Here is a 27,601-nt window from a genome sequence, read left to right on the forward strand (position 1 = left end):
ATCAATCTGGTGCACTTTGAGAGCAAAATCAAGAGGCTAGATCTATGAAGAACTTTGTGCTCTTGTAAACAGTTGTGTGCTCTAGTAGTCATGTAATCATAAACACATTGACTGTATAGATATGAATGATGATGACACGGCAAAAAAATCACACCCACAAAGCATAAATGAGACAGAGTTTAACGCAGTTCACAAATGGCCAAAACACAAAATTGACTAGACTAGAGCATACATTTGAGCCAGTGCTGGACATTAAGCATTGGTCATTCACTTGTCCGAGTAAGTAATTTGTCCAGAGAGAAAAAAGGACATTTAAGTTACATGCTCAAGTAACATGCCAAAGTTTATGTTGTATATTTTTTCAAAAATTATGACCGATCCCCAACCTAATAGTGTAAACTGCACTGGGTAGGGGAGGAGGCTGTTGTCATATGATAATTATTTTATGTTACGTACGATAGTCAAATAAAGAAAAGCCTCCATCACCATCATTTACAGCAGGAGTGCTCACACTTCTATGGAATGAGATCTACTTTTTTATCATGTTATTGCAGCAAGATCTACCATGTACAATAAAGCCTATACATTATCACATGACCAAAACGTCAGGAGTCGTAGTGCAATTTGATGATTCTCAATACCAGCTTCAAAACCACAACACATAATAACACTAACTAACATGTCAATTATGGAAGAATGGTTTCAAGTTCTTAATTATTCAAGACTAGTAAACAGTCAGTAATAAAATAACAATAAAAAACAGCAATGAATAGAAATGGATTACAAATGATTCAATACTTTTTTTTTAACAGCTTTAAAAGTTTTTAACAGCAGTTTCAAGTATTCTAATAAACATTCAGAATGAAATGCAACATAAAACTACTACTGTTCTTCACTGTATGATTATAATACATCAATATTTTTTAAAGCTACTAAAGTTACTCAGTCAAGAGCAGTGAGTGTTTTCTCATGTTCTTGTTCTGGTTGTTTGATTATTATAATGACACACTAGACAGCAGCAGGTTTATTAGCTTACATTTATACTTACAAGTCCCACATTTGAATACAAATCCGCTTTTTCTCCGCTGTTTACGTTCACTTTAGACATCACTCTCTGTGTTTACATGAATACCTCACCAAGACGGGCATTTTGGTGGAATTATGAAATGTATTTGACCATTCAGGTGCGCATTAGCGCGAGCATTTTCACCACACACACACACGCCGCCTGTCAATCAAACAGGTAACAGCTTTTACTAGATCACTAGCGAATTACAAAATTACGTGCTCTGGATTACTTTCAACAGCAGAATAACAATATTAACTTTCTAAAGAGTGACACAGGCTTAGGCTATCACAAATATATATATATATAAAATTTTATTTTTTATTTACATTTTAATCAGTCTGCTTGTCCAGTCGGGCAAGTAAAATTATTTTTCACTTGCCCCTTCATAAATCTACTTGTTCCGGACAAGCGTTAATGTCGAGACCTGTGAGCAATCAAAGAAATTAAGCAAAAGTGGTTACCTGTGTTGAACTTGCTCCTCAGATGCTGAAAATAGTTACGTTGTCAGAACCGCTGGTAATGACGTGAACTGTTCCAGTGTTTGTTTGTGTGTGTATGTGCACGTACAGTGGGGGGTGGGGTTGAGGCTGACTGACTGGGAGTGAGAGATGCTTTGCCAAAGCAAGGGCGCAAAACACAACATTGGAGATCTTTTATGTTAGATTAAAAATATTTGCGGTTCATTATGAAACTGTGGCGGGACAAATTAGACTGTGGTGGGTCTTAATTAAACATTACTTGAAATGTCAAGTTTTGGGCTTATAATTCAAATATCTATGTTCCTTGAACTTATTTTTCTTAAAATTTCGTAGACTTTAAGTGTTAACTCAAACTGTTGAGTACAAAATTGAGGCTATGGGGAATACCCATATTGCCCGATTTAATTATGTTTCCTTAGTTAAAGGGAACATATGGGGGAATTCATAGAGGTTTTAGCTCTTTAGTAGTATTATTTATGTTGTTTTGTTGCAAATAGTTGTTTCGTGTGATGTCACCATTGGTGTGATCTGTGTCCCCTTTGGTCAAGTTGGACCCTGTTAACTCTAGCTCAGTTTTCTCCTTGTGAATGTGCAACTGAAGTACAGGTGTCTGTACATTTCTGTGGAGAAATAAGTTTATTTATTTAATGATTGACGTAAAATCAGTTATAATCTTTATTTGAGCTATGTTATTGTATGATCTAAATTTTAGTCCCTTCAATTAATGATCACCAAGTTAAATGAACTTAATTAGACAAGTTTTGGAGATGCCATTACTAAATTCATCTGAGGGAACGAGTTTACTCAATCAATGGAGTAAAGTCAACTTATTATAGTTTTCATTGTACTTTGTTGGTGGTTCGTACTTTCTGGTTGGTGATTTGGGAAGAAAGAGAAAAAAATATGGAAAAAAAGTTTGGGAAAGGTATTTGTAGTGAATTGATGTTGTCAGCTATGAGTGTTTGTTGTGACTCCAAAAGCCACATATATGTCATCTAATTATGATCCATGTCTGATCTGTTTTTAATCCACATGTTTATAATATGTATACCTTCTCAAAACCATTTGGATCACAGTCCTGCATTTATTCACATTTTACAGCTGCAGCATTCCATACAGACTGATAAAATGAAATTTGGATCCAGAGAGAACATGCATAATTCCCTTGAGTCTTGTTGTATTTGGCGCATATGGCTGACTGTTGACCATTAGTCTCTCTTAATTAACATTTTTTAAATATTGAAACCCAGTAATTTTATGAACAAGTTTTAGTGAGTTCTCTCCTCTGTTTTTCTCCCTTCAGAGCTTTTCATCCTGCAGGAGGAGAGCAGAAGGTAAGACAGTCAATCTTTCAGTCTTCTGTGTGACTAGAACCAAAGAGCTTTCGCAAGACCAATCAACCAGCTCCTGATGTCTGAATAATTACATTTTAAGATCTGTTCGCGAGTTCTGGTTCCATCTGCTTTTGAAAACTTCCGAAATGAGCACACACACACAAACACACACACACACACACGCAATGGTACTCCTGTCATTACGAGGACTATACTTTGGCATCATTTTTTTTTTATACTGAGATAAGGATATTTTCTATCCCCTAATACCCCGAAATCTAAACCTCACAGAAATCTTCTAGCATTTTTACATTTTCATTAAAACATTATTTTGCATGTTTATTTATTATTGTATGTTTTTAGATGTTTGAATTACGGGACAGTTGGGGTGTGCTCATAATATATGTGTTTCCTTACAAATGTCAGGTTTTCCTTAGGCAATTTTTTTTGTCCCCATAATGTAGATCGAACCAACACACACATTACTTAGCTATCTAAATGACGACATACTCGACCTCTGTTGTTTTTATATAAAACTAATTATAAATACTACAAACCCTACTCCTACCTTGAAAACACAACTTGCATTTTTAGAATAAACAAAAACATTTATTAATAAATAATATTAATAAATCATTTTTACCTTTCGATAACACCCTGGACATCCCCTAAGAGACTTTGTCAGATTTAATCAACTTCTGGGGACAATTTTGTCCCCAAAGTATAGCTAAGTACACTTACACACACTCGCATACTCATTTTCAGGCTCATTCTTCTGCGAACTAGTACATGATTTTGCTCACAAGAGTCCCCATGTTTTCAGGCTCTTAAACGGCTTTCGTTTGCTAGTTGCTGTGTTTTGCGGAAGCTTGGGTGGTTCGTCTACCTGCCTGTCTGTTTCTAACGTGAAACATCTTGCTCTTGGTCTTGCTTAAACCTTCTTACAACAGTTTTTTGAATTTTGTTTTTGAGTGATTTTGCATTACCATAGAATGCACAACCCCAGATATAATCTACATTTTCTCTGCTGGCCATTTGCACATGCTGTAACAATACTCTAGATCAGGGCCGTAACCGCCATGCAACAGTGCAGTCCTGATGTCAAATCAAAAAGAACGCTCCATAATGTAAAACAACACAGAATACTTGATTTGGATGGGAGAAATGTTGCCCTCGTGTGATTGCAAAAGTACATTGCACAGGTCTCCAACAGCTACAGCACGTTATAATTTCAGTCTCGTGGGTTTATAGTTATAATTTCAAACTAGTCAAGTGCTGAGTGCAGCAGGAATGCAGGGAGGATCTTTAAACTGGACCTTGGCCTGATCTCAAGATAAATATTTGTGACCAGGGTGTGTTCACATTTCTCAAACAATCCTCCTCCACTTTCTCTGAGCTTGTATAGTAATTTGCTGTGAGAAGATATGAAGATGATTTACACCTTTTGTGCAGTTAATCCTCTCATTTTAAGAGGATTAAACATTAAAACCGAATCTGGCATTGTGCGTTTACCTGTGGTATCACTAGTGTGTGTGAAACAGGGTTGGGCAAAGTTCAGAATTTAGCCTAAGAATTGTCTCCCTTTCAATTCATGAGTTGGAATTTGAATTGAATTGGCCACGCCCCACAGGATGTTGAACTGGAATTTGAACCAAAATGAATTTACTAAGTTGCCATTCAAAAAGTCCAACACAGGTGTTGCAACAAAACTTGAAGTTGATTACATCATTCATTTTGACTTAAATATTCTGACCTATTTATACAATTTTCAAGACTTTGTAAATTCTAGCATTCTTGGACATTAAGTGTGTTTACTCTATGGTTCACAAAATAAATCTTAATTCATGAAATGTAATGAAATACATACAAAAATACATAAATACAATTTTCTGTTGATGGCATTTTAAACATTTCTTCAAATGTTTCTGGAAATAGCCCATATGTTGGTGTGGATGATAACAGATTATTGGGTCATATTTTTATTTTATTTATGGTAATTCATAAAAATTGCATGTATTATTAAAAGCTACACTTGCAGCTTTTATATGAATTTCTTTGAAATCAGTTTTTAATTTTAGTTGTTTAAATTCAAATTACAATTACAGTTCTACATCCTCTTTGCTGCCTAAATTCAAATTCAGGGATTGAATCTGAATTTAAGACATTCTCAGTTCAGTTCTAAATGGCGCATAACCCTGTTTTGAAAATGTGTGTGTATGTGCACATTCTGATTTGCATGGTGTTCTTTTTGCACTGTGTGTCTTGTTTCTCCACACTTAGGATTCACATGCACCTGCATCCAGTCAACCCAAGTATTCGTTTGCACCCAGTACAAGCATAAACAAGATGGCACGGCCATTCTCCGCAGCCCCTGGCAGTGCCAGCAAGGGGCCCGTCATCAAGCCAGTGTCATATGCCCCCAAGCTTAACGCCAGCTCGCAGGTGTCGAACAGCACATTGCAGCCTCACAATGGGTAGGTGACCAACCAGCCGGGTCTCCCGACAGGCACTCGCGTTCATAATCTCTCTTTAAAGAGCGCTTTGATCGCCGTGGAACCTGCTTGATGAGCTTAGTCAATTGCAATGAGCCTTGTTTCCCAAGGCCTTATGTTTCTAATGATACAGCAATGCTGATGAGCAAGAATGCCCATGGCTCCTTGAGTTCATAGGGTGAGTGTGCATAAGCGAAAAGATGTCCAGAATGCAGGAGAGGAGTTTTCTCGTAAAGTCTGTGTTGACATTTGGTGTTGCATTCCTGCATAGTAGGGTTGTCACCAGTGTTGGGAGTGTAATCTGATTACAAAGTAATTTGTTACTGTAATCTAATTATGTTTTAGTCAAAAAGTTTCTTTATAGTTACTTTATAATTAAATAGTAAAATAGTAATATTTATTTAGAATTTGAAACATAAATTATGTTTATATATGTCTTTTTGCGTTTCTGTGACAGCTGAAGGGCAAACACTTCCTAATAATTCACTGTAAGGGAGAAACGCCTGGTGCTGAGTGTATGACTTGCATGTGACCGTAAACAAGGAGGAAATGTAGATTTGTTTTATTTTTTATTATTTGTTGAGCAAAATTCTGTGAAAGGTGTTTAAGAAACTTAAAATGAAAGTATTTAGTAATGTGAGCACTTTTCTGATTAAGTAATCTGATTACAATTTTATAGAAGTAATTTGAAGTTTGTAGTAGATACGTTTTTTAATAACTTAACACTGGTTGTCACAGTATCAAAATTTCAGTAAGCGAGACCAATACCAGTAAAATTCCACAATTGTAGAAACCAATTTTGCGCACTTTTATTTAAAACATTAAATGATCATAAAAAATAAAATAAAAAATATGAACAAATTAAATTAAGTCCTTGTCCACACTAAAAATTTTTCGTTTAAAAGCACATTAATTCCGTTAAGTTTACACATCTTAACCACACTAGAACGGCATTTTCTAAAACTAAAACAATGCTATTGCACACTTATTTAAAACATAAAAAATCAAATGATATTATAAAAATAGAAATATTAACTGATTAAATTAAGCCCATGTCCACACTAAAACTTTTTAGTTTGAAAACACATTAATTCTGCTACGTTTACACCTCTTAACCACACTTGAAAAGCATTTTCTTAAAACTAGAGCTGTCAGAATTAGTGCGTTAATGCATGCAATTAATTTTAGAATTTTAACGTGTTAATTTTTCTTAATCGCGAAACGCCTTTATCGTTAATACAGCATAAACACTGGTGTGAAGGGCGGAACCTTTGTAATGTGTCCGCCCGAATTCATTACACTGACGCACACGCCACAGCACCAGAGCCCTTCTCCCAAGATGGACCTTCAGTCTTAGCATAAAACAGCATAACGCAGCAGTCCAATAGACATTCACTGTCATAACATGCTCTCCTATGACAGAGCCGCAGAGGTTGTTATCTCAGTAAATAAAAGAAACTCTGACAGCGCTTCCCTGTCAGTGATAAAATGATGGAGAAAGGCTCTCTTAACACCATTTGATGTACAAAACAAGCCCAGATGGGACTTGTGATAGAAATCAAGTATTTTTCAGCCTATGTAAGGCATGTTTAATTACCAGAGAAGCACACCAAATCTTAACTATCACCAAAACGCAGAATGAGACGTTTTTGTCTGCAAGAGCGGCGCTGGTGTTGCCACCCTGATGCGAATCATGAATGCAGCTTCACAATTGCTGTAACAAAGCGTATAGCCACAGTCTACCGGCAGATTAATATTGTGAAGGATGACAGTTTAAGGGATTTAATGCTCATTACAATGAATATGCAACCTATGTGGGGACTATTTTTTTTTTTTCAATTTGTCAAACTCCCACTTAGACTTTGGGAAACGTTTAATGTTACTTGAATTGGTGATATTTTAGTGTATTGTCTTTATATTGTGGACGGCTTTGTTTGGAAAATGTTCATAAAGTATTATATTGCTACATATTGTTTTGTTTTCTTTCCTAAGATGGAAATAAATGAATTTTGACAAGAAAAGTATATGTAGTGTCAAATTTAATCACTTTTAAAATCTGCGATTAATCACGATTAACTACAAAAAAACTATGCGATTAGTCGCGATTAAAATATTTAATCGACTGACGCCACTACTTAAAACTAAAACAATGCTATTGCACAGTTTTTTTCTAAGTGTTAAATATTAAACTATAATATAAAAATATAAATATTAACAAATTAAATTAAGGCCATGTCCACACTAAAACATTTTAGTTTAAAAACACATAAATTCCGTTAAGTTTATGCCTCTTAACCACACTAGAACGGCGTTTTCCTAAAACAAAAAAATATGCTATTGCACACTTTTATTTATACGGTTAAATCATAAATGTTAATGTAAAGAATATAAATATTAACATTAAATTAAGGCCATGTTCAGACTAATGAACTTCTTCAATAAAAAGATAACACTTTAATTTTACCTTGTTAACTTCTCTCAACCACACTAGAACAGCGTTTTTCTCCACCGAAAATGGAGGGTTTCAAAAAAATTCTGCATTACCACATACTTTGAAACGGGCCTTTTCTGAGCATATGGGGTCCTTAAGCAAAATCCTACTTTGTGGTGCCCCCTGGTGGCTTGGGAGCCCTAAGCGGCCGCCTATACAGCCTCCAGCTAGAAGCGGCCCTGCTTTGGAAAACGGTGCCATCAGGAAACGGAAAACAAAAGCTATTGAGTCGGTTCTCAGTGCTATAGATACAGTAGAAAGACAGGTTTCATTACATATTTATTTTATTATCGATTTGGTACCGAAGTACTTGTACTTTGAACATCCCTACTGCATATTGAGGATGTGGAGACAAATTTGAGGTTAGTGAGTTTGACCTTTTTAGCGTTTGCCACACACGGACACACAATTTGGCTGGGTTTATTGTGTATGCTTGTAATAAACAGTATGGCTTTAAACAGCTGTGTCTGTTTTGCTTGTTGGAACAGGCGGTCACATTATTGTCCTGATAACCATACTTCCTCCCTCAGAGAGGAACTGTTTTGGGATCAGCTCGAACACTCAGCCTATATCTGTTTTCCTCTTCACCTCTTCATCGTCCCTTTGCGGGGACAGTCCACATCTCTTTCCTGTCAAGGATCGTGAAAAGATCCTGCATTTTAACGAGCTTTTTTATTTAAGCTGATCAAAACAACAGATGTTACCGGTCAATTCTACCGGACTTGACGGCAATAAAATCGTTAATGGTGAAGTTTTTTAATGTAAATGTATAAAGAGGTCTTCTAAGGTTTTGATCCAGCCAACCGAGAAGGTTGAAGTCTGTCTTTAGGCAAGGACATGATGTTGTGTGTTGCTGTTTATAGAGTCGAGACCCTCCCATAAAATCTGCTGAGCTCTCAAAGTGCTGTTATGGCACTGGTGCTGAAACAGCCTTACTTGGAAAGGCTCCTGTATGTATGCACCTTAGCACAAGTTTCCTAACAAACAAATTCCATAAAGACCGTGTTGTACGTTTTAATTAAATATGTGTCCTCATTGTTTGATTCAAAAGACGAGAAAGAGGAAATTCTCAAACTAAGACAAGAACTTCAGTTGGAATCTGGAAACATGTTCTACTGGTGAGAGCTGGAGTAGAAAGCTTTTGGAGTGGAGGGAAGAAGAGGGAATCGAAGCTTAGCTGGTGGAGTGTTTGGAGTGTGTTTGCACCTCAGTACTGAGGTCTCCGTGTACTCTGGAGATCACACAGTCACGTCAGCATTCTGAACATGTTTACAGCACCGCACACAAGCTTGCATTTACAACTGTTAAGTCTAAGGGGCACTATTGCTCGCATTGTTTGGCTCGGAGGATGAAAATGCCTATGTGTGTGTGTATGTGTATATGTGTGTGTGTGTGTGTGTGTGTGTGTGTATGTGTGTATATGTATATGTGTATATATGTATGTGTGTGTGTAAATATTTCAAAAATAACATATGTTATATATTATAATGTAATATAATATAGTGTTATAAAATGTAACGTGTAAATGTTTTATTATTATTATTATTATCATTATTATTATTATTGCTTAGATCTAGATACCAACTTAGAAACAAATGCTAAGATTTATTTATTAATATATGTAAATATTCTACTACTACTACTACTAATAATAATAATAATATTTATTATTATTATTGCTTAGATCTAGACACCAACTTACAAATAAGTGCCTAGATTTATGTATTCATTTATTTATAATAATTAATATAATAAAATACAGTGTAATATAATATTTTAAGATATAAAATAATAATAATAATAATAATAATAATTATTGCTTAGATCTAGATACCAACTTACAAACAAATGCCTAGATTTATGTATTCATTTATTTATAATATAATTAATATAATAAAATACAGTGTAAAATAATGTCATATAATATTTTTAAATATTCTAATAATGATTATTATTTTATTATTATTATTATCTTTATCATTATTATCATTATTATTATTACCAGGAACTAGGGTTAACTTTTGCTTAGCTCTGAAATGGGCAAGAATCAGCTAGAAATTGCTTTTGTAAGTGCATTCTTTCTAAAGCTATTTAAAATACCTTACCCAGTAATCACGAAAAACTGGAAACATCGTGTTTTAAAAACTGAGGCGATGCCAGTTAGATCTAATTGCTGTCATGTTTGGCTGAAGGGGGGGTTAGGGATATTTTACTGTAATGATAGCATGGAAAGTAAAATAGAAAATGATCCTTTTACTTATTTAGATAGGGAAAAAGCTCTGCTGCCTTCTGGTTACTCACAGCATGGATGTGATTATTTTTCTGCCAGAAACCCACAGTTCTGTTTTGGTTTATGGATTTCTGCATCTTGTCTTTCTTAATGTTTATGTTTCCTCTGATTCTGAAGACATTTCTAAACTCCCTTTTCTCCTTTTCTTTTTTATCTCCTTTGTCATTCTGCAGATGGAAGCGCTTGACAAGTTAGTAATGCCTTTCCTTATTTCCCCCTTCTCTGAGAAATGTGTGTAATTATTGTTTTTGGCTATCAAATCCCAACCCTGTGGCTCTGCCTCTATCTGTTCCTAAATATGTTTTCCTAAATATAATTTATCATTCCTTTCCCAAGCCTGCATTGTTACAGAATTGGCTTTTGGAGATGGTGAATTTCTCATATTTAAGTTACTGTCTCTCTCTGGAATTATTCACTATGGGATTGGAAATCTTTAGCTGCCCAGGTGTTTCTTTAACTATGTGTCCTGTGGACTTTTAGAAACTTAAAACTCCCCAGAAACACACTTTTCAAAACCAGCAGTTTATTTTAATTTGTCTTCTAACAATGTTCAACAGTGAATTTATCCTCCTGAGACCCGAGCGTGACTGCTGTGTGCATTTTCCATTTCCCTTTTTGATTTGTAACTAGTAGCACCTAATAAACATAAAAAATAAAACAAAATCTAAAGCATATAGTTTTTCTAAAAAAAAAAATGATGTCCACATATGTGGACAGTGGGACTAAGTGGTGAAAATGTAAATAATACCAAGCTAAAGAAAGTCAGATTTCTTCTTTCTGTTTATGATGTTTCCAGCAATGTTGATTATTCATGTTTTTGAGACATTACAGACATTACATCAGAAATAAGCATAAATAATTCTGATTCAAAGTAATGGCCATCATCATCCAATTACTGCCAACCATGTTAAAATAAAATTATACATTATAAATTCTGAATCTAATTAGGGATTAACGTTGTCCCATATGAATGCACTTTGCTGCATAGAGAGCTATAGGATGCTCCCTTGCTCCCTATTTAGTGCATGGCTTAACCTCCAGTTTGCTGTTTGTCTGCACTGGTTTCAGAACAGTTCGAAATGCACCTCATTTTCATCCTAACTCTGTGTAAAGCCTCAAAGCAAAAATGTTCAGCTTTTGGATGAACCCATTGATTCTCAATGTAATAATGCACAGTAAACATAGGATTTCTAATGAAAACCTTGTGTTATTGTACACATTAGTGTACAGTGATTAGCAGTGTGGCATTTCACGATAAATCGCTAAAATTTTAAAAATGGCATATCGGATGGAACTAGAGACTCAAACAGGTTTCAGTAAAAACTTAATTAGGTTTCTTACCTGATGTAGTTTTGTTGCCGTTTCCTCCAAAGACAAACTCTGCTGTAATCGGCGCCATGTTGTTTTGTCACATGACTCCGTGCATCAAATGTTTAATCATTTACTGACAGCCCAGAATCTTCTGAACTTAGGTCAGTCTGTTTAAATGAATTATGCGTTGTGTATAGCTTCGCACGAGGATATAGTACATGCATCAGGGGGCGTTCACACCAAACGTTTTTTGCATCCGTCCGCACTGTTCTTCAATCTTTTTCCTATGTAAACATTCACTGATGGATGTCTTTGACCATTGCACTGCATCTTTTTTTTTTTTTTTTCAACGTCCCATGCATGAGCACTTTTTAGATGACATGTCAAATTAAAAAGATCTTCTACCTTTAAAAACATGTCTCAAGACACTTGCAATCTGTTCTATTAGTTGTGCTGCATCTAGGTTTTCTTTGTTGTTTTTAAACGGTCACTTAAACATGCAGATGCACCACTTACACAAGTTTTTTTTCCCCCATCTGAACCACCATGAACAAATGTCATTTCCACCACATTTTATATAACTATTCATTTTGTGACGGAAGCAATGGTGGTGGAAATTACATTTTTAAACATTTTTTGGAATACAGCGTCTGACTCATTTACTATGCCAAGGCCAACTGCCTAGCTAGCATTTTATATTCTTAATTCACACAATTAAATTACATTTTGCTCACATTTAGCATAATTTGACAAAATTACAGCTAGATTGAAATGACGCACAATGAATATATTCAATGGATATTTATTTTGTTTTAACTGACACTGTTGTCTCCTTGGTAAACAAATACACTAACTTTTGAAAAGACTTTATTTGGTGTGTAATTGTTGATTGTGGTGGAAATGATGCCACAACTGAGGGGCCGTTGTAATTTGTGCAACAATTTATATAAATCATTTTCACACAGCAGGTGTGTATATACCTGATGTACAATACATATATATATATATATATATATTGTTCATTGTTAATTTATGATACCTATAATACATTAAATAATGTTAATGAATGGAACCTTATTATAAAGTGTTACCGTTTTAATAAGTATTGAAGAAACATTTCAGACTGCAGTAGTGGAGATCAGGGCACATGTCTCCATTCAGTTGCTCTAAAGTCAGGCTCCTTTAATGGACGCTGTTGTGTTCTTTGTTGTTCTGTTCCCACTCTTCCTCTCTATTGTTATTTGTGCTGCACTTCCTTTTCTCTTCATCCTGTTTTTTCCTATCTTCCATCACTTTGCCATTTGTTAGAGGAGAAGGCATCTATGAGGAATTTTACCCTGAGGGAAAGTAAGTGCTATATGCATGTGACTAATGCACTAGCTGAAAGAACGCAGAGCTGCTGCTGACATCACTAATAAACACACTTTTTTTGTTTTTGCTTTTGAGGACATCAGACCAACTTTCTTTCATTTGCTTTTTTCACTCAGTAGTTGAACAGTATTAAAACATGGCACTTTAGCTGGGTCGTCTGAAACTATTTGGAAATGTAGCCTTGCACTGTATGGCTTCATTAGAGCACAGCGGAATGTTCCAGAACTGAAATCACTTTTTGTGGGTGTTTTGATGTTATTTCTTTGTGTATGCTTTTTGTGAATGCAGTTTTAAATCTGATGTTTTGAAATGATCTACTGCAGGAAGTGTGTTGGCTTGGCTAACTCTTAGAAAAATTTACCAAGGTATTCATTGTATCTGTACCCTAAATACAATTTCTACAATAGAACTGTGGCATCCTGATGTTAGACACCACTGCCATTAATAAAAAAAAAGTAGAAATTAAACCAAATTACATTTCCCAGTACCATTTAAAAGAGCTTGCTATGCAAGCATCACTGTTATTATTGATCATACTTAAAGGGATAGTTCGCCCAAAGAGGAACATTTTCTCATCATTTACTCACCCTCATGCCATCCCAGATGTGTATGCTGTTGAACACAAACGAAGATTTTGAAGATGTGCTCTAAGTCCTCGTGGTGGCGTAGTGACTCTCAATCCGGTTGGCGGAGGACGAATCTCAGTTGCCTCCGCGTCCGAGACGTCAATCCATGCATCTTATCACGTGGCTTGTTGAGCACGTTATCATGGAGACATAGCGCGTGTGGAGGCTTCACGCTATTCTCCGCAGCATCCACACACAACTCGTCACGTGCCCCACCGAGAGGGAGAACCACATTATAGTGACCACGAGGAGGTTAACCCATGTGACTCTACCCTCCCTAGCAACCGGGCCAATTTGGTTGCTTAGGAGACCTGGCTGAAGTCACTCAACATGCCCTGGATTCAAACTCGTGACTCCAGAGGGGTGGTAGTCAGTGTCAATACACACTGAACTACCCAGGCCCCCAGATTTTTAGAAAATTATCTCAGCTCTGTAGTTCCACACAATGCAAGTGAATGGTGACCAGGCCTTTTCAAGCTTCAAAAACCACATAAAGGCAGCATAAATGATACATTTATCTTTTAAATATAATTTATAAATTAAATATGTCTTCTGAAGCAATGCAATCCCACTGGGTGAGAAGCAGATCAATATTTCAATCATTTTTTTACTATAAATCTCCACTTTCACTTTCATATTCTGAAAGTGAAAGTGGAGATTTATAGTTAAAAAGGACTTGAATATTGATCTGTTTCTCACACACACCTATCATATCGGTCTTCTTAAGAATGCAAGTCCATTCTCTGCATTCTTAGCATTGAGAAACACCCATTCTTCATCAAATGTGAACCATCTAGTTTTACAATAGTACTGTAGTAACTATGTAGCAACTTGTAATTAAAACTTGCTGTAGTATACTGTTATCATGGTAAATTTTTGTTGAGGAACTCATGCACACCATAAAAATCAGATTTTTTTTATCCGCATGTACAGCCCTTGCTGTGTTTTTAGTAATCGTTGTGCTGCACATTTTATAAGAAGCCACTCGACAGTTTTTCGTGGTGTGCTGTGTTGGCGTGGTTGGATGTGAATGAGAGAAGTTACGGAAAACTCATGTCTCCAGGCATGGTCTGCGGGTGGAGAACACGGCCTGCTTCATCCCAAATGATCGCAGTAAGAAGAGACTGATCGAGGACACAGAGGATTGGCAGCCGCGCACCGGCACCACCCAGTCTCGCTCATTCCGAATCCTGGCCCAGCTCACAGGCACTGACTTCAGTAAGTCAGACATGTTCAGACCTCAGCCTGTCAGCACCGCGTCTTCTGCTTCGAGCCTATGTGCTTCTCATTTGGGGTTTTCAGCATCTTAGCTCATTTGTGTCAACAGGTTTCTTTGGAAAGTAGCAGATCATTTGTCACAGTGTCAGTATTTTGTGAAGTAATGTGGAAAAAGGCATTCAAGGCACAACAATAAATACTTTTTTATTGTATTTTTTTCTGTTTTGGCCTGTAGATCAGATTTGTACTTACCCTGCCAGCATTTTAGTTTTTTTGCAAAAAAGTCATTCTTGCAATTACAACATAACCTCATTTATGTTATTTAGATAACGTTACCTTGGTGGCATTTTTAAATCGGCAAACCTCATAACCGCATTTAATATAGCTGGCCCGAAACTCTCTGACACATGCCCTGGTCCATCTGGCCTACCATATTGTTGAGCCCTGGCATTCCTAAGTGTAAAAAAAAAAAAAAACTCACTGCTCCTTGCCTAAATCCCATCTTTACTTTCTGGCAAGGACTAATCTCAGGACCCAACCACCGATCTGATATTGAGAGTGAGATCACAAGGAAGAGGGAATTGTCGTAAGCTATCTATAGCTTAAAGGGTTATAGCTGAGATGTTCTCCTTTATACAGTTTAGATCTTAAGTGGCTGTCATGTAAGTGGTAGAAGAGAGGTGTGCATTCAACCATTGTTGCTGTATCTGCACATCTCCCGGGATTGACTCTCATGTTAAAAGAGGATGGCGTAGTTCCTTTTAAAAGGGGCAATCCACAAGTGTTTTGTAGCGTTTTGCAGATCTGGCGGTAGATTTTACACTTACGTGTTTGTTTGTCTAAATGCGTTTAGCGGGTGGTCTGATGTGTATCTCTCCTGCCTCCCGCAGTGCAGGACCCGGATGACGAGAACATGAAAAGGTCCAGGTAAATAACTGTGTGAACGCTGTGAACTTGCTAATGGTGTGCAGTTTGAAGTGTTCTAGTATATTGATGGCTCTGACCTTTCATCATGCTCATTAAGAGCTCACTGTAATCAGCTGTCTGTGGAGGAGTGCTGCAAAAATGCTTTGATCAATTAAATGCCGTTTTTGATCCATGCGTTTACAGTATAACTTAAAACACTGTGTACTGTTTGACTTATAATCAGGCCTACACGGAATCTGCACCCCCAGATTTCCACTTAAAGCAAGTTTTAACAAAATTGCTTTAAGGCAAGTCAGTCTACTCAGCGGCCATCTTGGAAACACCCCGTGCAGCTTTTTTTGGGGGGGGGAAGAGCTCTGCAGCGACCGCCCACTCTCATAAAGCACTGCAAATGAGTCAGTCTCCCTACACTCTCAAACTTATATTAAAGCAATATCACACAAGCAAGAGTGCTATTGCTTTTATACAACAGTACAAGGAACATGTAAATATAAAAATAAGAGAAAACTAATAGTAAAAAGTAGTCACAAAAAAAAAAAAAAAAAAAAAAAAAAGCACTTGTGCATGGAACTACTTTCTTACGCCACAGATCTTGATCTGCCATTGCTAGTTCAAAAGATGTGCCAAGTCCTCTATTACTAATTCAAAAAAGTCACTTTAGAACTAGTAATGATGGCTTCAGCTGTTTCTAACAAGTTATTGGAGTAACAAATGTGTGTGTGCGCATTTGTGTGTGTGCGCAAGAGAGAGAGAGAGAGAGAGAGAGAGAGAGAGAGCGTGATTGCCTGCTTCTGTTGCGACCCCCATGGAGAGATGAACAGTAAAGCTATAGCTGTAGCGTGAATAAGAAGCTGGCGAATAAGAAATTGGATTCAGCCTTGTGTGTTAGGATAACCTCCTGAAGATAATGGAATTTTGGTCAAATACAAAATTCTCCTCCGCCATGTTGAATGTTTACATCCCTGATAGGTAAGCACCTTGAGTATGTGTGATTACTTCATCTGTTGTGTCTCTCAGATGTGATAAGCCTTAATGCTGAAGCTGGTAGTTTAACTCTTGTTTCCCAGCTGGAGTGTGGTAGTAATCCGAGCGATCATTGAGCGAGAGACAATGCAGATGACTTCAAAGAAACTGCTCGCTGACTGGCAGCTCTTACTCAAATGAACGTTGTCAACTCAACTGGCTTGCAACACATAAAAATGGTCTCTTGTCTCCACCTGCTCACTAAAATCTTCAATGTGACGGAAAAATTAAAAGACACATCTAGCTGCTTTTAACACATCTGCGCTGCACTTACACTTTAGTATAGAACGCAGCTAACACAAGCGGAGTGATACAAATTGTGAAGCATCTGAGTGCTGCTGTTCTGAGACATAAGCACTCTTGGAACGCCTCTCGTCCAATCACATTCGAGGACAGGAACTAACTGTTGTATAAATTTGTATATATCTGAATATTTTGCAATATACTTTAAATACGTTGATTCTATACTTATAATCAACAACTTTAAGGCAGTAGTTTTATGTTTTTCCATTGTTTTTAAATTGATTGTCATTTGCAGTGCTTCATGGGATTGTAGTTCATGCCCTCACGAATGATGTTCAGTACACAGACTTGTACCTTTGTCCTTTTTGTCAGATTTTAAGATATCAAAATTTGTAATGTGATTCACCTCTTGAGTTGGTTGGTTTGGTTCATGGATTAGAGGTATTTTATGAAGGACTTTATTATATCCCTTTGGGAAAAAAAATTATGGAATAAATACTCCTGGAAACCAAGATGGCTGAAAAAGTGGGCAGGCACTGTTGTGCTTTTAAAGGCAGATTTCTCCTGTTCATTTTGATCCTCCTTACAATGTCTCTGGTTCTTCGCGTCACCCATCCCTTGCGTGTTCATTAAATATTTTTGGCTGAGTTGATAATATTTTCAGCTATCAGGAAGAGTGTAGTCTTTTACCATGTCTATATGATTTACCCCCAAAATCAGTGCAGAAAATTTGAAAAAATGTCTGCAGATTCCATCTGGGCCTGATTATAAACAAAAGATTCACTTTTTTTTTTTTTAATTCACTGCTTGCATATGTTGCATCTTCTGATCTAATTGTTCCCTCTGTTTTTATCTTTGTATTCCCTTTCTCCCTCTCAATTTCTTTCCCTCCGTTCCTCCTGTCTTTTGTCTTTCTGTATGTCCTGGCATGTCTGCCTCTCCTTGCCTCTATCTGATTTGTTCTATTCTGTATCTTAATTTCCTATTCTCTCTCCCATCCTGTCTTCTGTCCTGTGCCGGGTTCGGAATGGCAGGGAAAAGTTCCTCTCTGAGATTCAGAGCCCCCGCTATGCCAGGCTGAGAGACTGGCACCACGAGAGATCCGCCCGTGCCCTCAACATCTAGTCCTGAATGAACTCCTCTCAGGCATCAGAAGACAGAGGTGGCTGAGATACAGCCATGCTAGATACAAGCATATCACTGCAACACCACATGTCAACTATGAGTGAACATCAACCCCAGCTATACCAGGGCAAAAAATGGGGGAGGGGAGGGGGTGGGTACTGTTAAAAAATAAATAAATAAATATAAAAGTAAAAAAAAAAAGTAAAAATAGCAAAAACAAACGTGAGAAAAATGCAGGCATAGTTGGAAATCCATGCAAACTGAGCCCTAGTCAAGTTCCCGCTAGGAATATGAAAGTGCTGTTTGTGTGTCATAGTCTCTTTCAAGAGGTACTGTTTCTACAAACTGATAATCATGTTATGTTATTCTTTTTATTTTTGAGGTGGTTCAGGGGAGTTCTCCATCACAGGGCTGTTACTATTGCTCTTATTTCTTTCTTTTTCTGATGGTGTCGTCTAGCCCCTTGTGATTTCTCGGCTTTCTTTCTCCTATATTTCTCTTTTTTTTCTGACTAATTTAAAAGCATAATTCACTATTGTGATGTCATCTGATTACTCCTCTGTTCTGTCTCCAATTAGACGAATAGACTAACTCGTGTTTCTGGAGTACATAAAGTATTTTAAAACTTTCTGCTGTCCTTTCTCTTTATTCAGAGTCTGCTTTTTCTTTTTTCTTCATTTGAGAATTTTAAGCATATTAGTCAAGTATGTATGCACCACCTTGGGATAGTTAACCCAAAAATGAAAATTCTGTCACTATGCATTCACCCTAAACCAGTATGAATTTCTTTCTATGTGGAACACAAAAGGGACTGTATTAATGAATATCCCAGTGCATGTTTTCAATATAATGGCAGTTGATAGTGACTCACTTTATAGCTTAAGAAAGCACCCAAATGTGTCATTAAAAGTAGTCCATGTGACTCGTGCACTATCTTCCAAGTTTCTGAAGCATGCAGTAGGTTCTGGTGAGAAACAACCTTTTTTTTTGTAAATCTTGACGTCCATTGCGTGTTCATGAGTGCATGAAAGAAGCTTGTTCACATAAGAAGTTGCTTTGTTTAGCACTAAAAACAGCAAGTTCTCACAAGAACATGCATGACACTGTGAACGAGCTTCTCTCATGCACTCTCATGAATGTGCTACGGAAGTCAACCTTAAAACCATGTACTCAACCATATGTTGTTCCAAACCCATAAGCTGTCATTTTGTTCTGTGGAACACAAAAGGAGAAACTGAGGAATCTTTACACGGCTCTTTTGAGGACAGTTGATACTGACCATCGCTAGTAAGTAAAATTGTTTTTTTTTAAAAAGAACCATAAAGTAGTCCATACAACTTGTTCGCTATATTCGAAGTCTTTTGAAGCCATCCAACAGCTTTGTGTGAAGGAAGGACTGAAGTTTAAGCCATTATTCACTGAATATCTTGCCTTCTGCTGTGTTTTGTATGCATCCACATCTTTTCAAATATGGCGCCTTTAGACACGTCGCCTCAGGTTTGACATCAATTCATTTTGAAAAGTAAATGAAGAAATTACTCTGACCACTTGTTACATGTGTCTTGACAAAAGTTAACAGTAAATTCCAGTAGATTCTGACATTAGCATGTTGCTAAACTTGTTTCGCAACATTAGCATGTTGCTAATGAGCAGAAAAATTCATAGCATACAAATATTAGGTGAAATATTAAATTTTGGCATATATATTTATTACATGGGTCTCTGGAATACTCCATTTTGATAGGTCAATGGCACCATCTAGCGGTCTGATATTTCAGTAACAACCGCACGTGCAGGGATTAAGTCATATCAGAAGGGTCATCCGGGTATTGCGATCTTTTCTACTTTTCGCATCACTCTGCGATCTCTGCGAAAGAAAGAAATTGCTGAACAGCTGATTTGTACCTCCGGTTTGCATCGGAGTTCTGCTGGTTTTTATTTAGCAAAAATGACTGACTGCTCATTATCCAGCTTATTACAAGACAACTTGCCGAATTAATAAAAGAACATGAAATGTTGATGTGTGTTGAAATTATGTTATTATGTACAAAGAAAGAAATTGCTGAACAGCTGATTTGTACCTCCGGTTTGCATCGGAGTTCTGCTGGTTTTTATTTAGCAAAAATGACTGACTGCTCATTATCCAGCTTATTACGAGACAACTTGCCGAATTAATAAAAGAACATGAAATGTTGATGTGTGTTGAAATTATGTTATTATGTACAAAGAAAGAAATTGCTGAACAGCTGATTTGTACCTCCGGTTTGCATCGGAGTTCTGCTGGTTTTTATTTAGCAAAAATGACTGACTGCTCATTATCCAGCTTATTACAAGACAACTTGCCGAATTAATAAAAGAACATGAAATGTTGATGTGTGTTGAAATTATGTTATTATGTACAAAGAAAGAAATTGCTGAACAGCTGATTTGTACCTCCGGTTTGCATCGGAGTTCTGCTGGTTTTTATTTAGCAAAAATGACTGACTGCTCATTATCAGCAGAACTGACTGTTCTATTATTAATAAAAGAACATTTCATGTTCTTTTATTAATTCAGCAATTTCTTTCAAAAGTTAATAAAATTGTTTTAGTGATACATTTCAATGTTTCATGTCCATTTATTAATTTGGCAAGTTGTCTTGTAATAAGCTGGATAATGAGCAGTCAGTCATTTTTGCTAAATAAAAACCAGCAGAACTCCGATGCAAACCGGAGGTACAAATCAGCTGTTCAGCAATTTCTTTCTTTGTACATAATAACATAATTTCAACACACATCAACATTTCATGTTCTTTTATTAATTCGGCAAGTTGTCTTGTAATAAGCTGGATAATGAGCAGTCAGTCATTTTTGCTAAATAAAACCAGCAGAACTCCGATGCAAACCGGAGGTACAAATCAGCTGTTCAGCAATTTCTTTCTTTGTACATAATAACATAATTTCAACACACATCAACATTTCATGTTCTTTTATTAATTCGGCAAGTTGTCTTGTAATAAGCTGGATAATGAGCAGTCAGTCATTTTTGCTAAATAAAAACCAGCAGAACTCCGATGCAAACCGGAGGTACAAATCAGCTGTTCAGCAATTTCTTTCTTTGTACATAATAACATAATTTCAACACACATCAACATTTCATGTTCTTTTATTAATTCGGCAAGTTGTCTCGTAATAAGCTGGATAATGAGCAGTCAGTCATTTTTGCTAAATAAAAACCAGCAGAACTCCGATGCAAACCGGAGGTACAAATCAGCTGTTCAGCAATTTCTTTCTTTGTACATAATAACATAATTTCAACACACATCAACATTTCATGTTCTTTTATTAATTCGGCAAGTTGTCTTGTAATAAGCTGGATAATGAGCAGTCAGTCATTTTTGCTAAATAAAAACCAACAGAACTCCGATGCAAACCGGAGGTACAAATCAGCTGTTCAGCAATTTCTTTCTTTGTACATAATAACATAATTTCAACACACATCAACATTTCATGTTCTTTTATTAATTCGGCAAGTTGTCTTATAGTAAGCTGGATAATGAGCAGTCAGTCATTTCCGCAAAATAAAAACCAGCAGAACTCTGATGCAAACCAGAGGTGCAAATCAGCTGTTTAGTGATTTCTTTCTTTGCACATAATAACATCATTTCAATGCAAATCAATATTTCATGTTCTTTTATTAATTTGGCAAGTTGTCTTGTAATAAGCTGGATAATGAGCAGTCAGTCATCTCTGCAAAATAAAAACCAACAGGACTCTGACGCAAACCAGAGGTGCAAATCATCTGTTTAGTGATTTCTTTCTTCCCACAGAATGGCATAGTTTCAAAGCAAATCAGTATTTCATGTCCATTAATTTATTTGGCAAGTAGTCATGTAATAAGCTGGATAATGAGCAGTCGGATGGAAAATGTTGCAAAATTAACTCCAACAGAATTCCGACGCAAACTGGAGGTGGAATTTGGCTGTTCAGCGATTTCCTCCTCCTCACATAATAACACAATTTTGACGCAAATCACTATTTCATTTTCATGTATTTATTTATTTGGATAATAGCCGTGTAATAAGCAGGATTATGTATAGTCAGACGGTTGTTATCGCAAAGTAAACCCCTTTAGGGTGATCACCCTGTCTGGGTTTACTTCGCAATAACAACCGTCTGACTGTAAATTTTTTGCAAAAGCTACATGCTACCTATTTTGGTCGCAACTAGGTATCTTTATAAGGCAGCATAATTTTGCGGCCTACTGTTTGGAACTCCCAGCCTTCATGGTGGGAGCGAACCTATTATGCTTAAAAATGTTGCCTAGGTGGGCAGCTCACTACGTTTTGTAACGGAGCTGAAAAGTTTGTAAGACTGGGATTAGGTTTAGAAATAACATTAATAATCGACATTGTTAACAATCTGTGTGTGTTGATTCTAAATCAGTACTTGATTTCGGCTAGAGATTTATTAATCTATTATATTGCTTTGTCTGGCTGGTAATGTAAATGCTCTCTGGCAATGAAAAGAGAAGTGTGACTGCACACAGACTTGTTTGGCAACTCTGTGTGGGTAAATGATGTGTTTACACCCAGGGAACTTCTGGACATGAATTCGCTTGACACACTTTGGAAAGTCAACCCAAGGTTGTCTTATGTAAAGTTGTCTCTGTATATTAAGCTGGTAAAGGATAAGTATTTTAAAGGTGCACACAGTGTTTTATTGTATTTTTACTGTGGCTGATTTGGGAGTCATCTTGGACTATAGTGACACCTAGCGGTGTAGATGCAACATCAAGCAAAAGCTTTTAGTTACCAGTGCCATTGTTGAAATGCCCTTTTTGTAGTCAGCCATGATCATTTATTCTGTGAGTAAAAGTTTCAGATAATATGGGGGTTACTGAGATAAAATAAGTTCTATTTCACTGGTCATGTGATGTCAAGAAAATAAAGTGGCTTTTATTAGGTAACTGACTTTAAACATATTTTCTAAAGCACTTTTCATTTCTTTAGGGGTAAAATTTTAATGAGGCAAAATTTACTGATTGCACTTTTAATATCACTTCACCTTTTAATTTTATCTTAAAAAAAATAAAATAAAAGCAGAACCTGCCCATCCTGTATTTTAATTGGTACAAAAAGAAATGGCATGAAGTAGATTTTATCTCTCTGCTTTGTTTATAACTGTACTTTCCTTCCAGGACAGAGATGTCAGTGTTCACATAGTTTAATAACATTTTCATTGGCCCAGACTAAAGCTTTTCTTTTATCATAGTGTTTATTCAAAAGAGGAATTTTCTTTCTACAGTCACGGAGTAACTCCCTGTCCTGCCAAATCCAAGCCAGCGGACAAACCTGATGGAGTTCACGGTAAGTACTTTCAGAACACACAGAATAGATTGACTTTCACAGTACACACTGACTCTTGGCCCAGAGACTTTCCCATGAGGGTGACTTAACTCCCATAAAACACAGATGCATTCACAGAGTGGGCCTGCTAGCTCAGACAGGCCTGGTGTTAATGGGATAAGAAAAGGCTTTAAGGGGAAGTAAGACATAAGTGCTACTGATGTGTTTATAGTCAATGATGATAATACACGTCAATTATAACTCTCCTGAGATGTGCTTTATATAAATGGACCACACCTGTTGCTCGCCTTTCATTGTAATAGCAGTGTCCGTGTGGACAACTTTGTTCTGAGTTTTAGGTTAGTTTCAGGATAAAAAACAATCCATTTTAGACTACAGATGCACTCGTTTTAATAGCTACTCATTAATGTGAGTACCGCTTACAGGCCTCTGTTGGCCCATAGTGAGGACGTCCTAATAAAAAAAAAAAAATACCCCTACTTTTGTTCTCATTTCCTCTCTCAGTGGAAGTTCACCCAAAAGTGAAAATGACTTTCTTCTGCAGAACACAGAAGGATATTTTGAAAATGTTATGATCACTGAATTCCATATAATGGCAGTTGATAGTGACTCAATTTAAAACTTTAAAAAGTACTCAAAAATGTCATAAAAGTAGTCCATGCAACTCATGCATCAAATTCCAGGTCTTCTGAAGGCGTACAATCACTTTGTATGATAAACAGACTGTAATTTAAGAGTTGGTAGACTATATGACCAATGAGTCGCATTGGCTTTAAAGTCATACGGGTTTGGAACGACATGAGGTTAAATAAATAATGACATCATTTTCAATTTTGGGTTTACTATTCCTTTAACTGGTGGGAGCAACTCCAGAATAGGTTGCAGCTCTGTATTGACAGGGTTGTGAACAGCAGGGAACAAAAAATGCTAAATGCAAATAATAAAATGCATGAATTAATGTGTATTGTGTGGTGAATTATTGGCTGCAGACAGGCATAAAGCCATCGAAATTTAAGATACAGTTTAGCCAAAAACCAAAATGGTCAGTTTTCCTATTCAAATTTTCATATTGTTGGGCCTATGCACTCCATGGCATTATTAATACATTTCAATTTTGATTTTAAGGACATTTCTGTTTAATTTGGTACTATAAACAATTGTATTGCTGTGTTAGGTCGCCACTTGACATCCAATGTACAATCCGCAAGCAAAACCAATTGAGAACAACTGCTCTATGTAACCTATTTGTAACTGTCTATAATTCTAGTGCCAGCCACAGTGCCATCAAGTTCTGGTCCAGCCTGTCGGCCTCCATGGGTGACGGATCCTTGTTTTGCCGACCGCTACCACCCAGACAAGACAAGCACCGTGTTAACGCAGCATAAGCAGCCAGTCCAGCCCACACCCATGCAGAACCGCAGCTCCATCATGCAGGCAGCGCAGCAGAGCCCTGCAGACACCAGTGGCTGTACCCCACTCTGTGCCGCATGCAACAAGATCATCAGGTACAGCTGGAACATTGATGCCCCCTAGAGGGATACTACAGAACTGACTTTACATTGACACTTAAAGGGATAGTTCACCCAAAAGTGAAAATGATGTCATCATTTACTCACCCGCATGTTGTTCCAGTGTTGAAACTGAATGGTGAATGAGACTAAAATATTGCCTAACATCTCCTATGTGTTCTATGAAAGAAAGTAAGTCAAATGGTTTGGAACCACACGAGGGTTAGCAAATTATGACATATTTTTATTTTTATTTTGGGGTGAACTATCCCTTTAAAACTAAAAGAAACCTAAAAATGAGTGGTTGATGTCCCAAAGCAAAGTGCTGGAGGCCGCCCAAAATACTCCCAAATCAATGGCGACTGTGGCTCTAAATGTCATTACTTACAAGACAGAGAAAGAACATGGGGAGGGAAAAAGGTTGTTTCCTACTTCAAAGGCAGCAATATTTCCTAAAATACGCTGAGCACAGAAATAGGGCCATGTCCACCGGCTTTCTGCCGTGGAGAATCAATACGGAATGGAATGTGTTTCTCCGTCTGACCTACTATTTCCATTAGAATGCCTTTTGCACACTACACACTTAAGAGTGCTAAACCAAGTTGTTGATGCCTGAGCTGACCCTTTCACTTTGATGCAAAAGGCTTTTGTTGTAAAACTTTGCGTATGTGTTGTGTGTGTGTTCTAGGGGACGCTACGTGGTGGCACTCGGTCGTTCCTGGCACCCAGAGGAGTTCACTTGCTGTCAGTGTAAAAAGGTCTTGGACGAGGGGGGCTTCTTTGAAGAAAAAGGCTCCATTTACTGCACCAAGTGCTACGACAGCCGTTATTCACCCAACTGTGCCAAATGCAAAAAGAAGATAACTGGGGTCAGAGCATTTCCTGCTGTTCTGCAATACAAACATCTCAATTCTATAGAATAGCTTTTCACAGCAGAATCGGTACTGAACTATTCAAACAGAGTGGCAGAGTTGTTTGTAAAACAATGCACTTTGAGAATATGAGGTTATTATAACTATAAATGTCATTCCTGTAGTATAACTGGTAGAGCATGACCCTAACAATGCCATTGTTGTGGATTCCCAGAGATTATACATACAGGTAAAATTAGTTATTTTGGATAAAAGTGTTGGCCAAATGCAAAAATGTGAATGTATAACATAAACGCTATTGTTACCTAAGGCGTAATAGATCATTAGTAATTGAACATTCAAATAGATAAAAATGTCATAACTTTGATTCATATATTTTCTTATATTCATATCTTCATGTACATTAACTACTGATCTGTTTAATGTTACATCATTTTTGTTAATTATTTATTAATGAAAGTTACTATAAATATATTTTAAACTATGATTTATGTTCCTGTCATTGAAACCTTTTTTAATGTATGCATTTGGCAGACACTTTTATCTGAAGATTTAAAGTGCATTCCAGTGTTGTTGTCAAAACGAAATAAATTAAATAAACTGAAGAAAAAAAAAACATAATTAGAAAAACTGAAACTGAACTATAATAATAATATAATACATTAAATCAAAATAATGAAGTAATTTCACCGGGGTTACACCCCTACTCTTTACGAGAAGTGCCCTGGGATTTTTAATGACCACAGAGAGTCAGGTCCTCGGTTTAATATCTCATCCGAAGGACGGTGCCTTTTTATAGTATAGTGTCCCCATCACTATACTGGGGCATTGGAACCCACACAGACCGCAGGGTGAGCACCCCCTGCTGGCCTCCATAATACCTCTTCCAGCAGCAAACTTAGTTTTCCACAGGAGGTCTCCCATCCAGGTACTGACCATGCTCAACCCTGCTTAGTTTCAGTGGGCAACCGATCTTGAGCTACAGGATGATACGGCTGCAAATTATTAAACTTTATTACAAGTTTTTAATAGACAGTATATTATAAAATGTAAACGTTTCAAATCCCGCCTTTTATTAAGCAATAAAATGCCACTAAAAAGTAATAACACTAGGCGGCTATGAAAATGTTAACCGCGTTAACAAATGTAAATGATTTGTCAACGCATTAAGTTTGGTAGCCCCCAAATTCTAAAACTAAACTATAAACTAGCTAAATTGATACTAGAATCACACACACACACACACACTATTGTAAATATAGCCAAACTAAAAATAAAAATCATAAAGTGAAAACTAAAGAAAACAACTGAATTGAAATGGATACATTTAGAAACAAATAGAAATATAAACTAAATTAAAAGTTATAAACAATGATAATCGTGGTGCATTTTATCAGTTTGTGTGTTTCCTGGGTCGAACCAGTTGAGCTAGAGAAACAGTATATTTAAATGGTGTATCCTGTGGTCCAGTATTTTTGCACAGAGAAAAATTAAATATATACTGTATAATATATAGTATTATGACAATGTGGTTATATCATAAACGCAAAAGTTGGGAAAATTCTGGCTGAATCTGAGTGCATTAAAATTGTTGTTGAGGCAAAACAAGGCCAGTGAGGTAAAGTGTCTGTGAGTGTTTGAGTGAGAGTGATGGACTGATTTTTGAAGTGTGAATTGGTTGATGGCATGTGTAGTGCCCTCACACCCCTCTGTCCTCTTCACAGGAGATCATGCATGCCCTGAAAATGACCTACCACGTCCAATGCTTCCTGTGCGCCGCCTGCAAAATGCCCATCAGGAACCAGGCCTTCTACATGGAGGAGGGAGAGCCATACTGCGAGAGAGGTGAGCACTCCTCTCACATGCCCGGCAGCA

General features: G+C 36.9%; 1 protein-coding gene across 2 annotated transcripts in view; it reads left to right on the plus strand.

Moving 5' to 3' along the window:
- LOC127413419 (PDZ and LIM domain protein 7-like) overlaps positions 1 to 27,601 on the plus strand; it is a 71,012-nt gene that overhangs the window by 36,693 nt on the left and 6,718 nt on the right. For both annotated transcript variants that reach the window (XM_051650565.1, XM_051650566.1), the window contains exons 4-9: positions 2,852 to 2,882; positions 5,163 to 5,356; positions 23,285 to 23,346; positions 24,614 to 24,851; positions 25,543 to 25,723; positions 27,451 to 27,571. In XM_051650565.1, the coding sequence (XP_051506525.1) occupies positions 2,852 to 2,882; positions 5,163 to 5,356; positions 23,285 to 23,346; positions 24,614 to 24,851; positions 25,543 to 25,723; positions 27,451 to 27,571 (827 nt within the window). The remainder of the gene's footprint in view (positions 1 to 2,851; positions 2,883 to 5,162; positions 5,357 to 23,284; positions 23,347 to 24,613; positions 24,852 to 25,542; positions 25,724 to 27,450; positions 27,572 to 27,601) is intronic.

Source organism: Myxocyprinus asiaticus, chromosome 22, assembly GCF_019703515.2.
Source record: "Myxocyprinus asiaticus isolate MX2 ecotype Aquarium Trade chromosome 22, UBuf_Myxa_2, whole genome shotgun sequence".
In the NCBI taxonomy this organism is placed as follows: Eukaryota; Metazoa; Chordata; class Actinopteri; order Cypriniformes; family Catostomidae; genus Myxocyprinus; species Myxocyprinus asiaticus.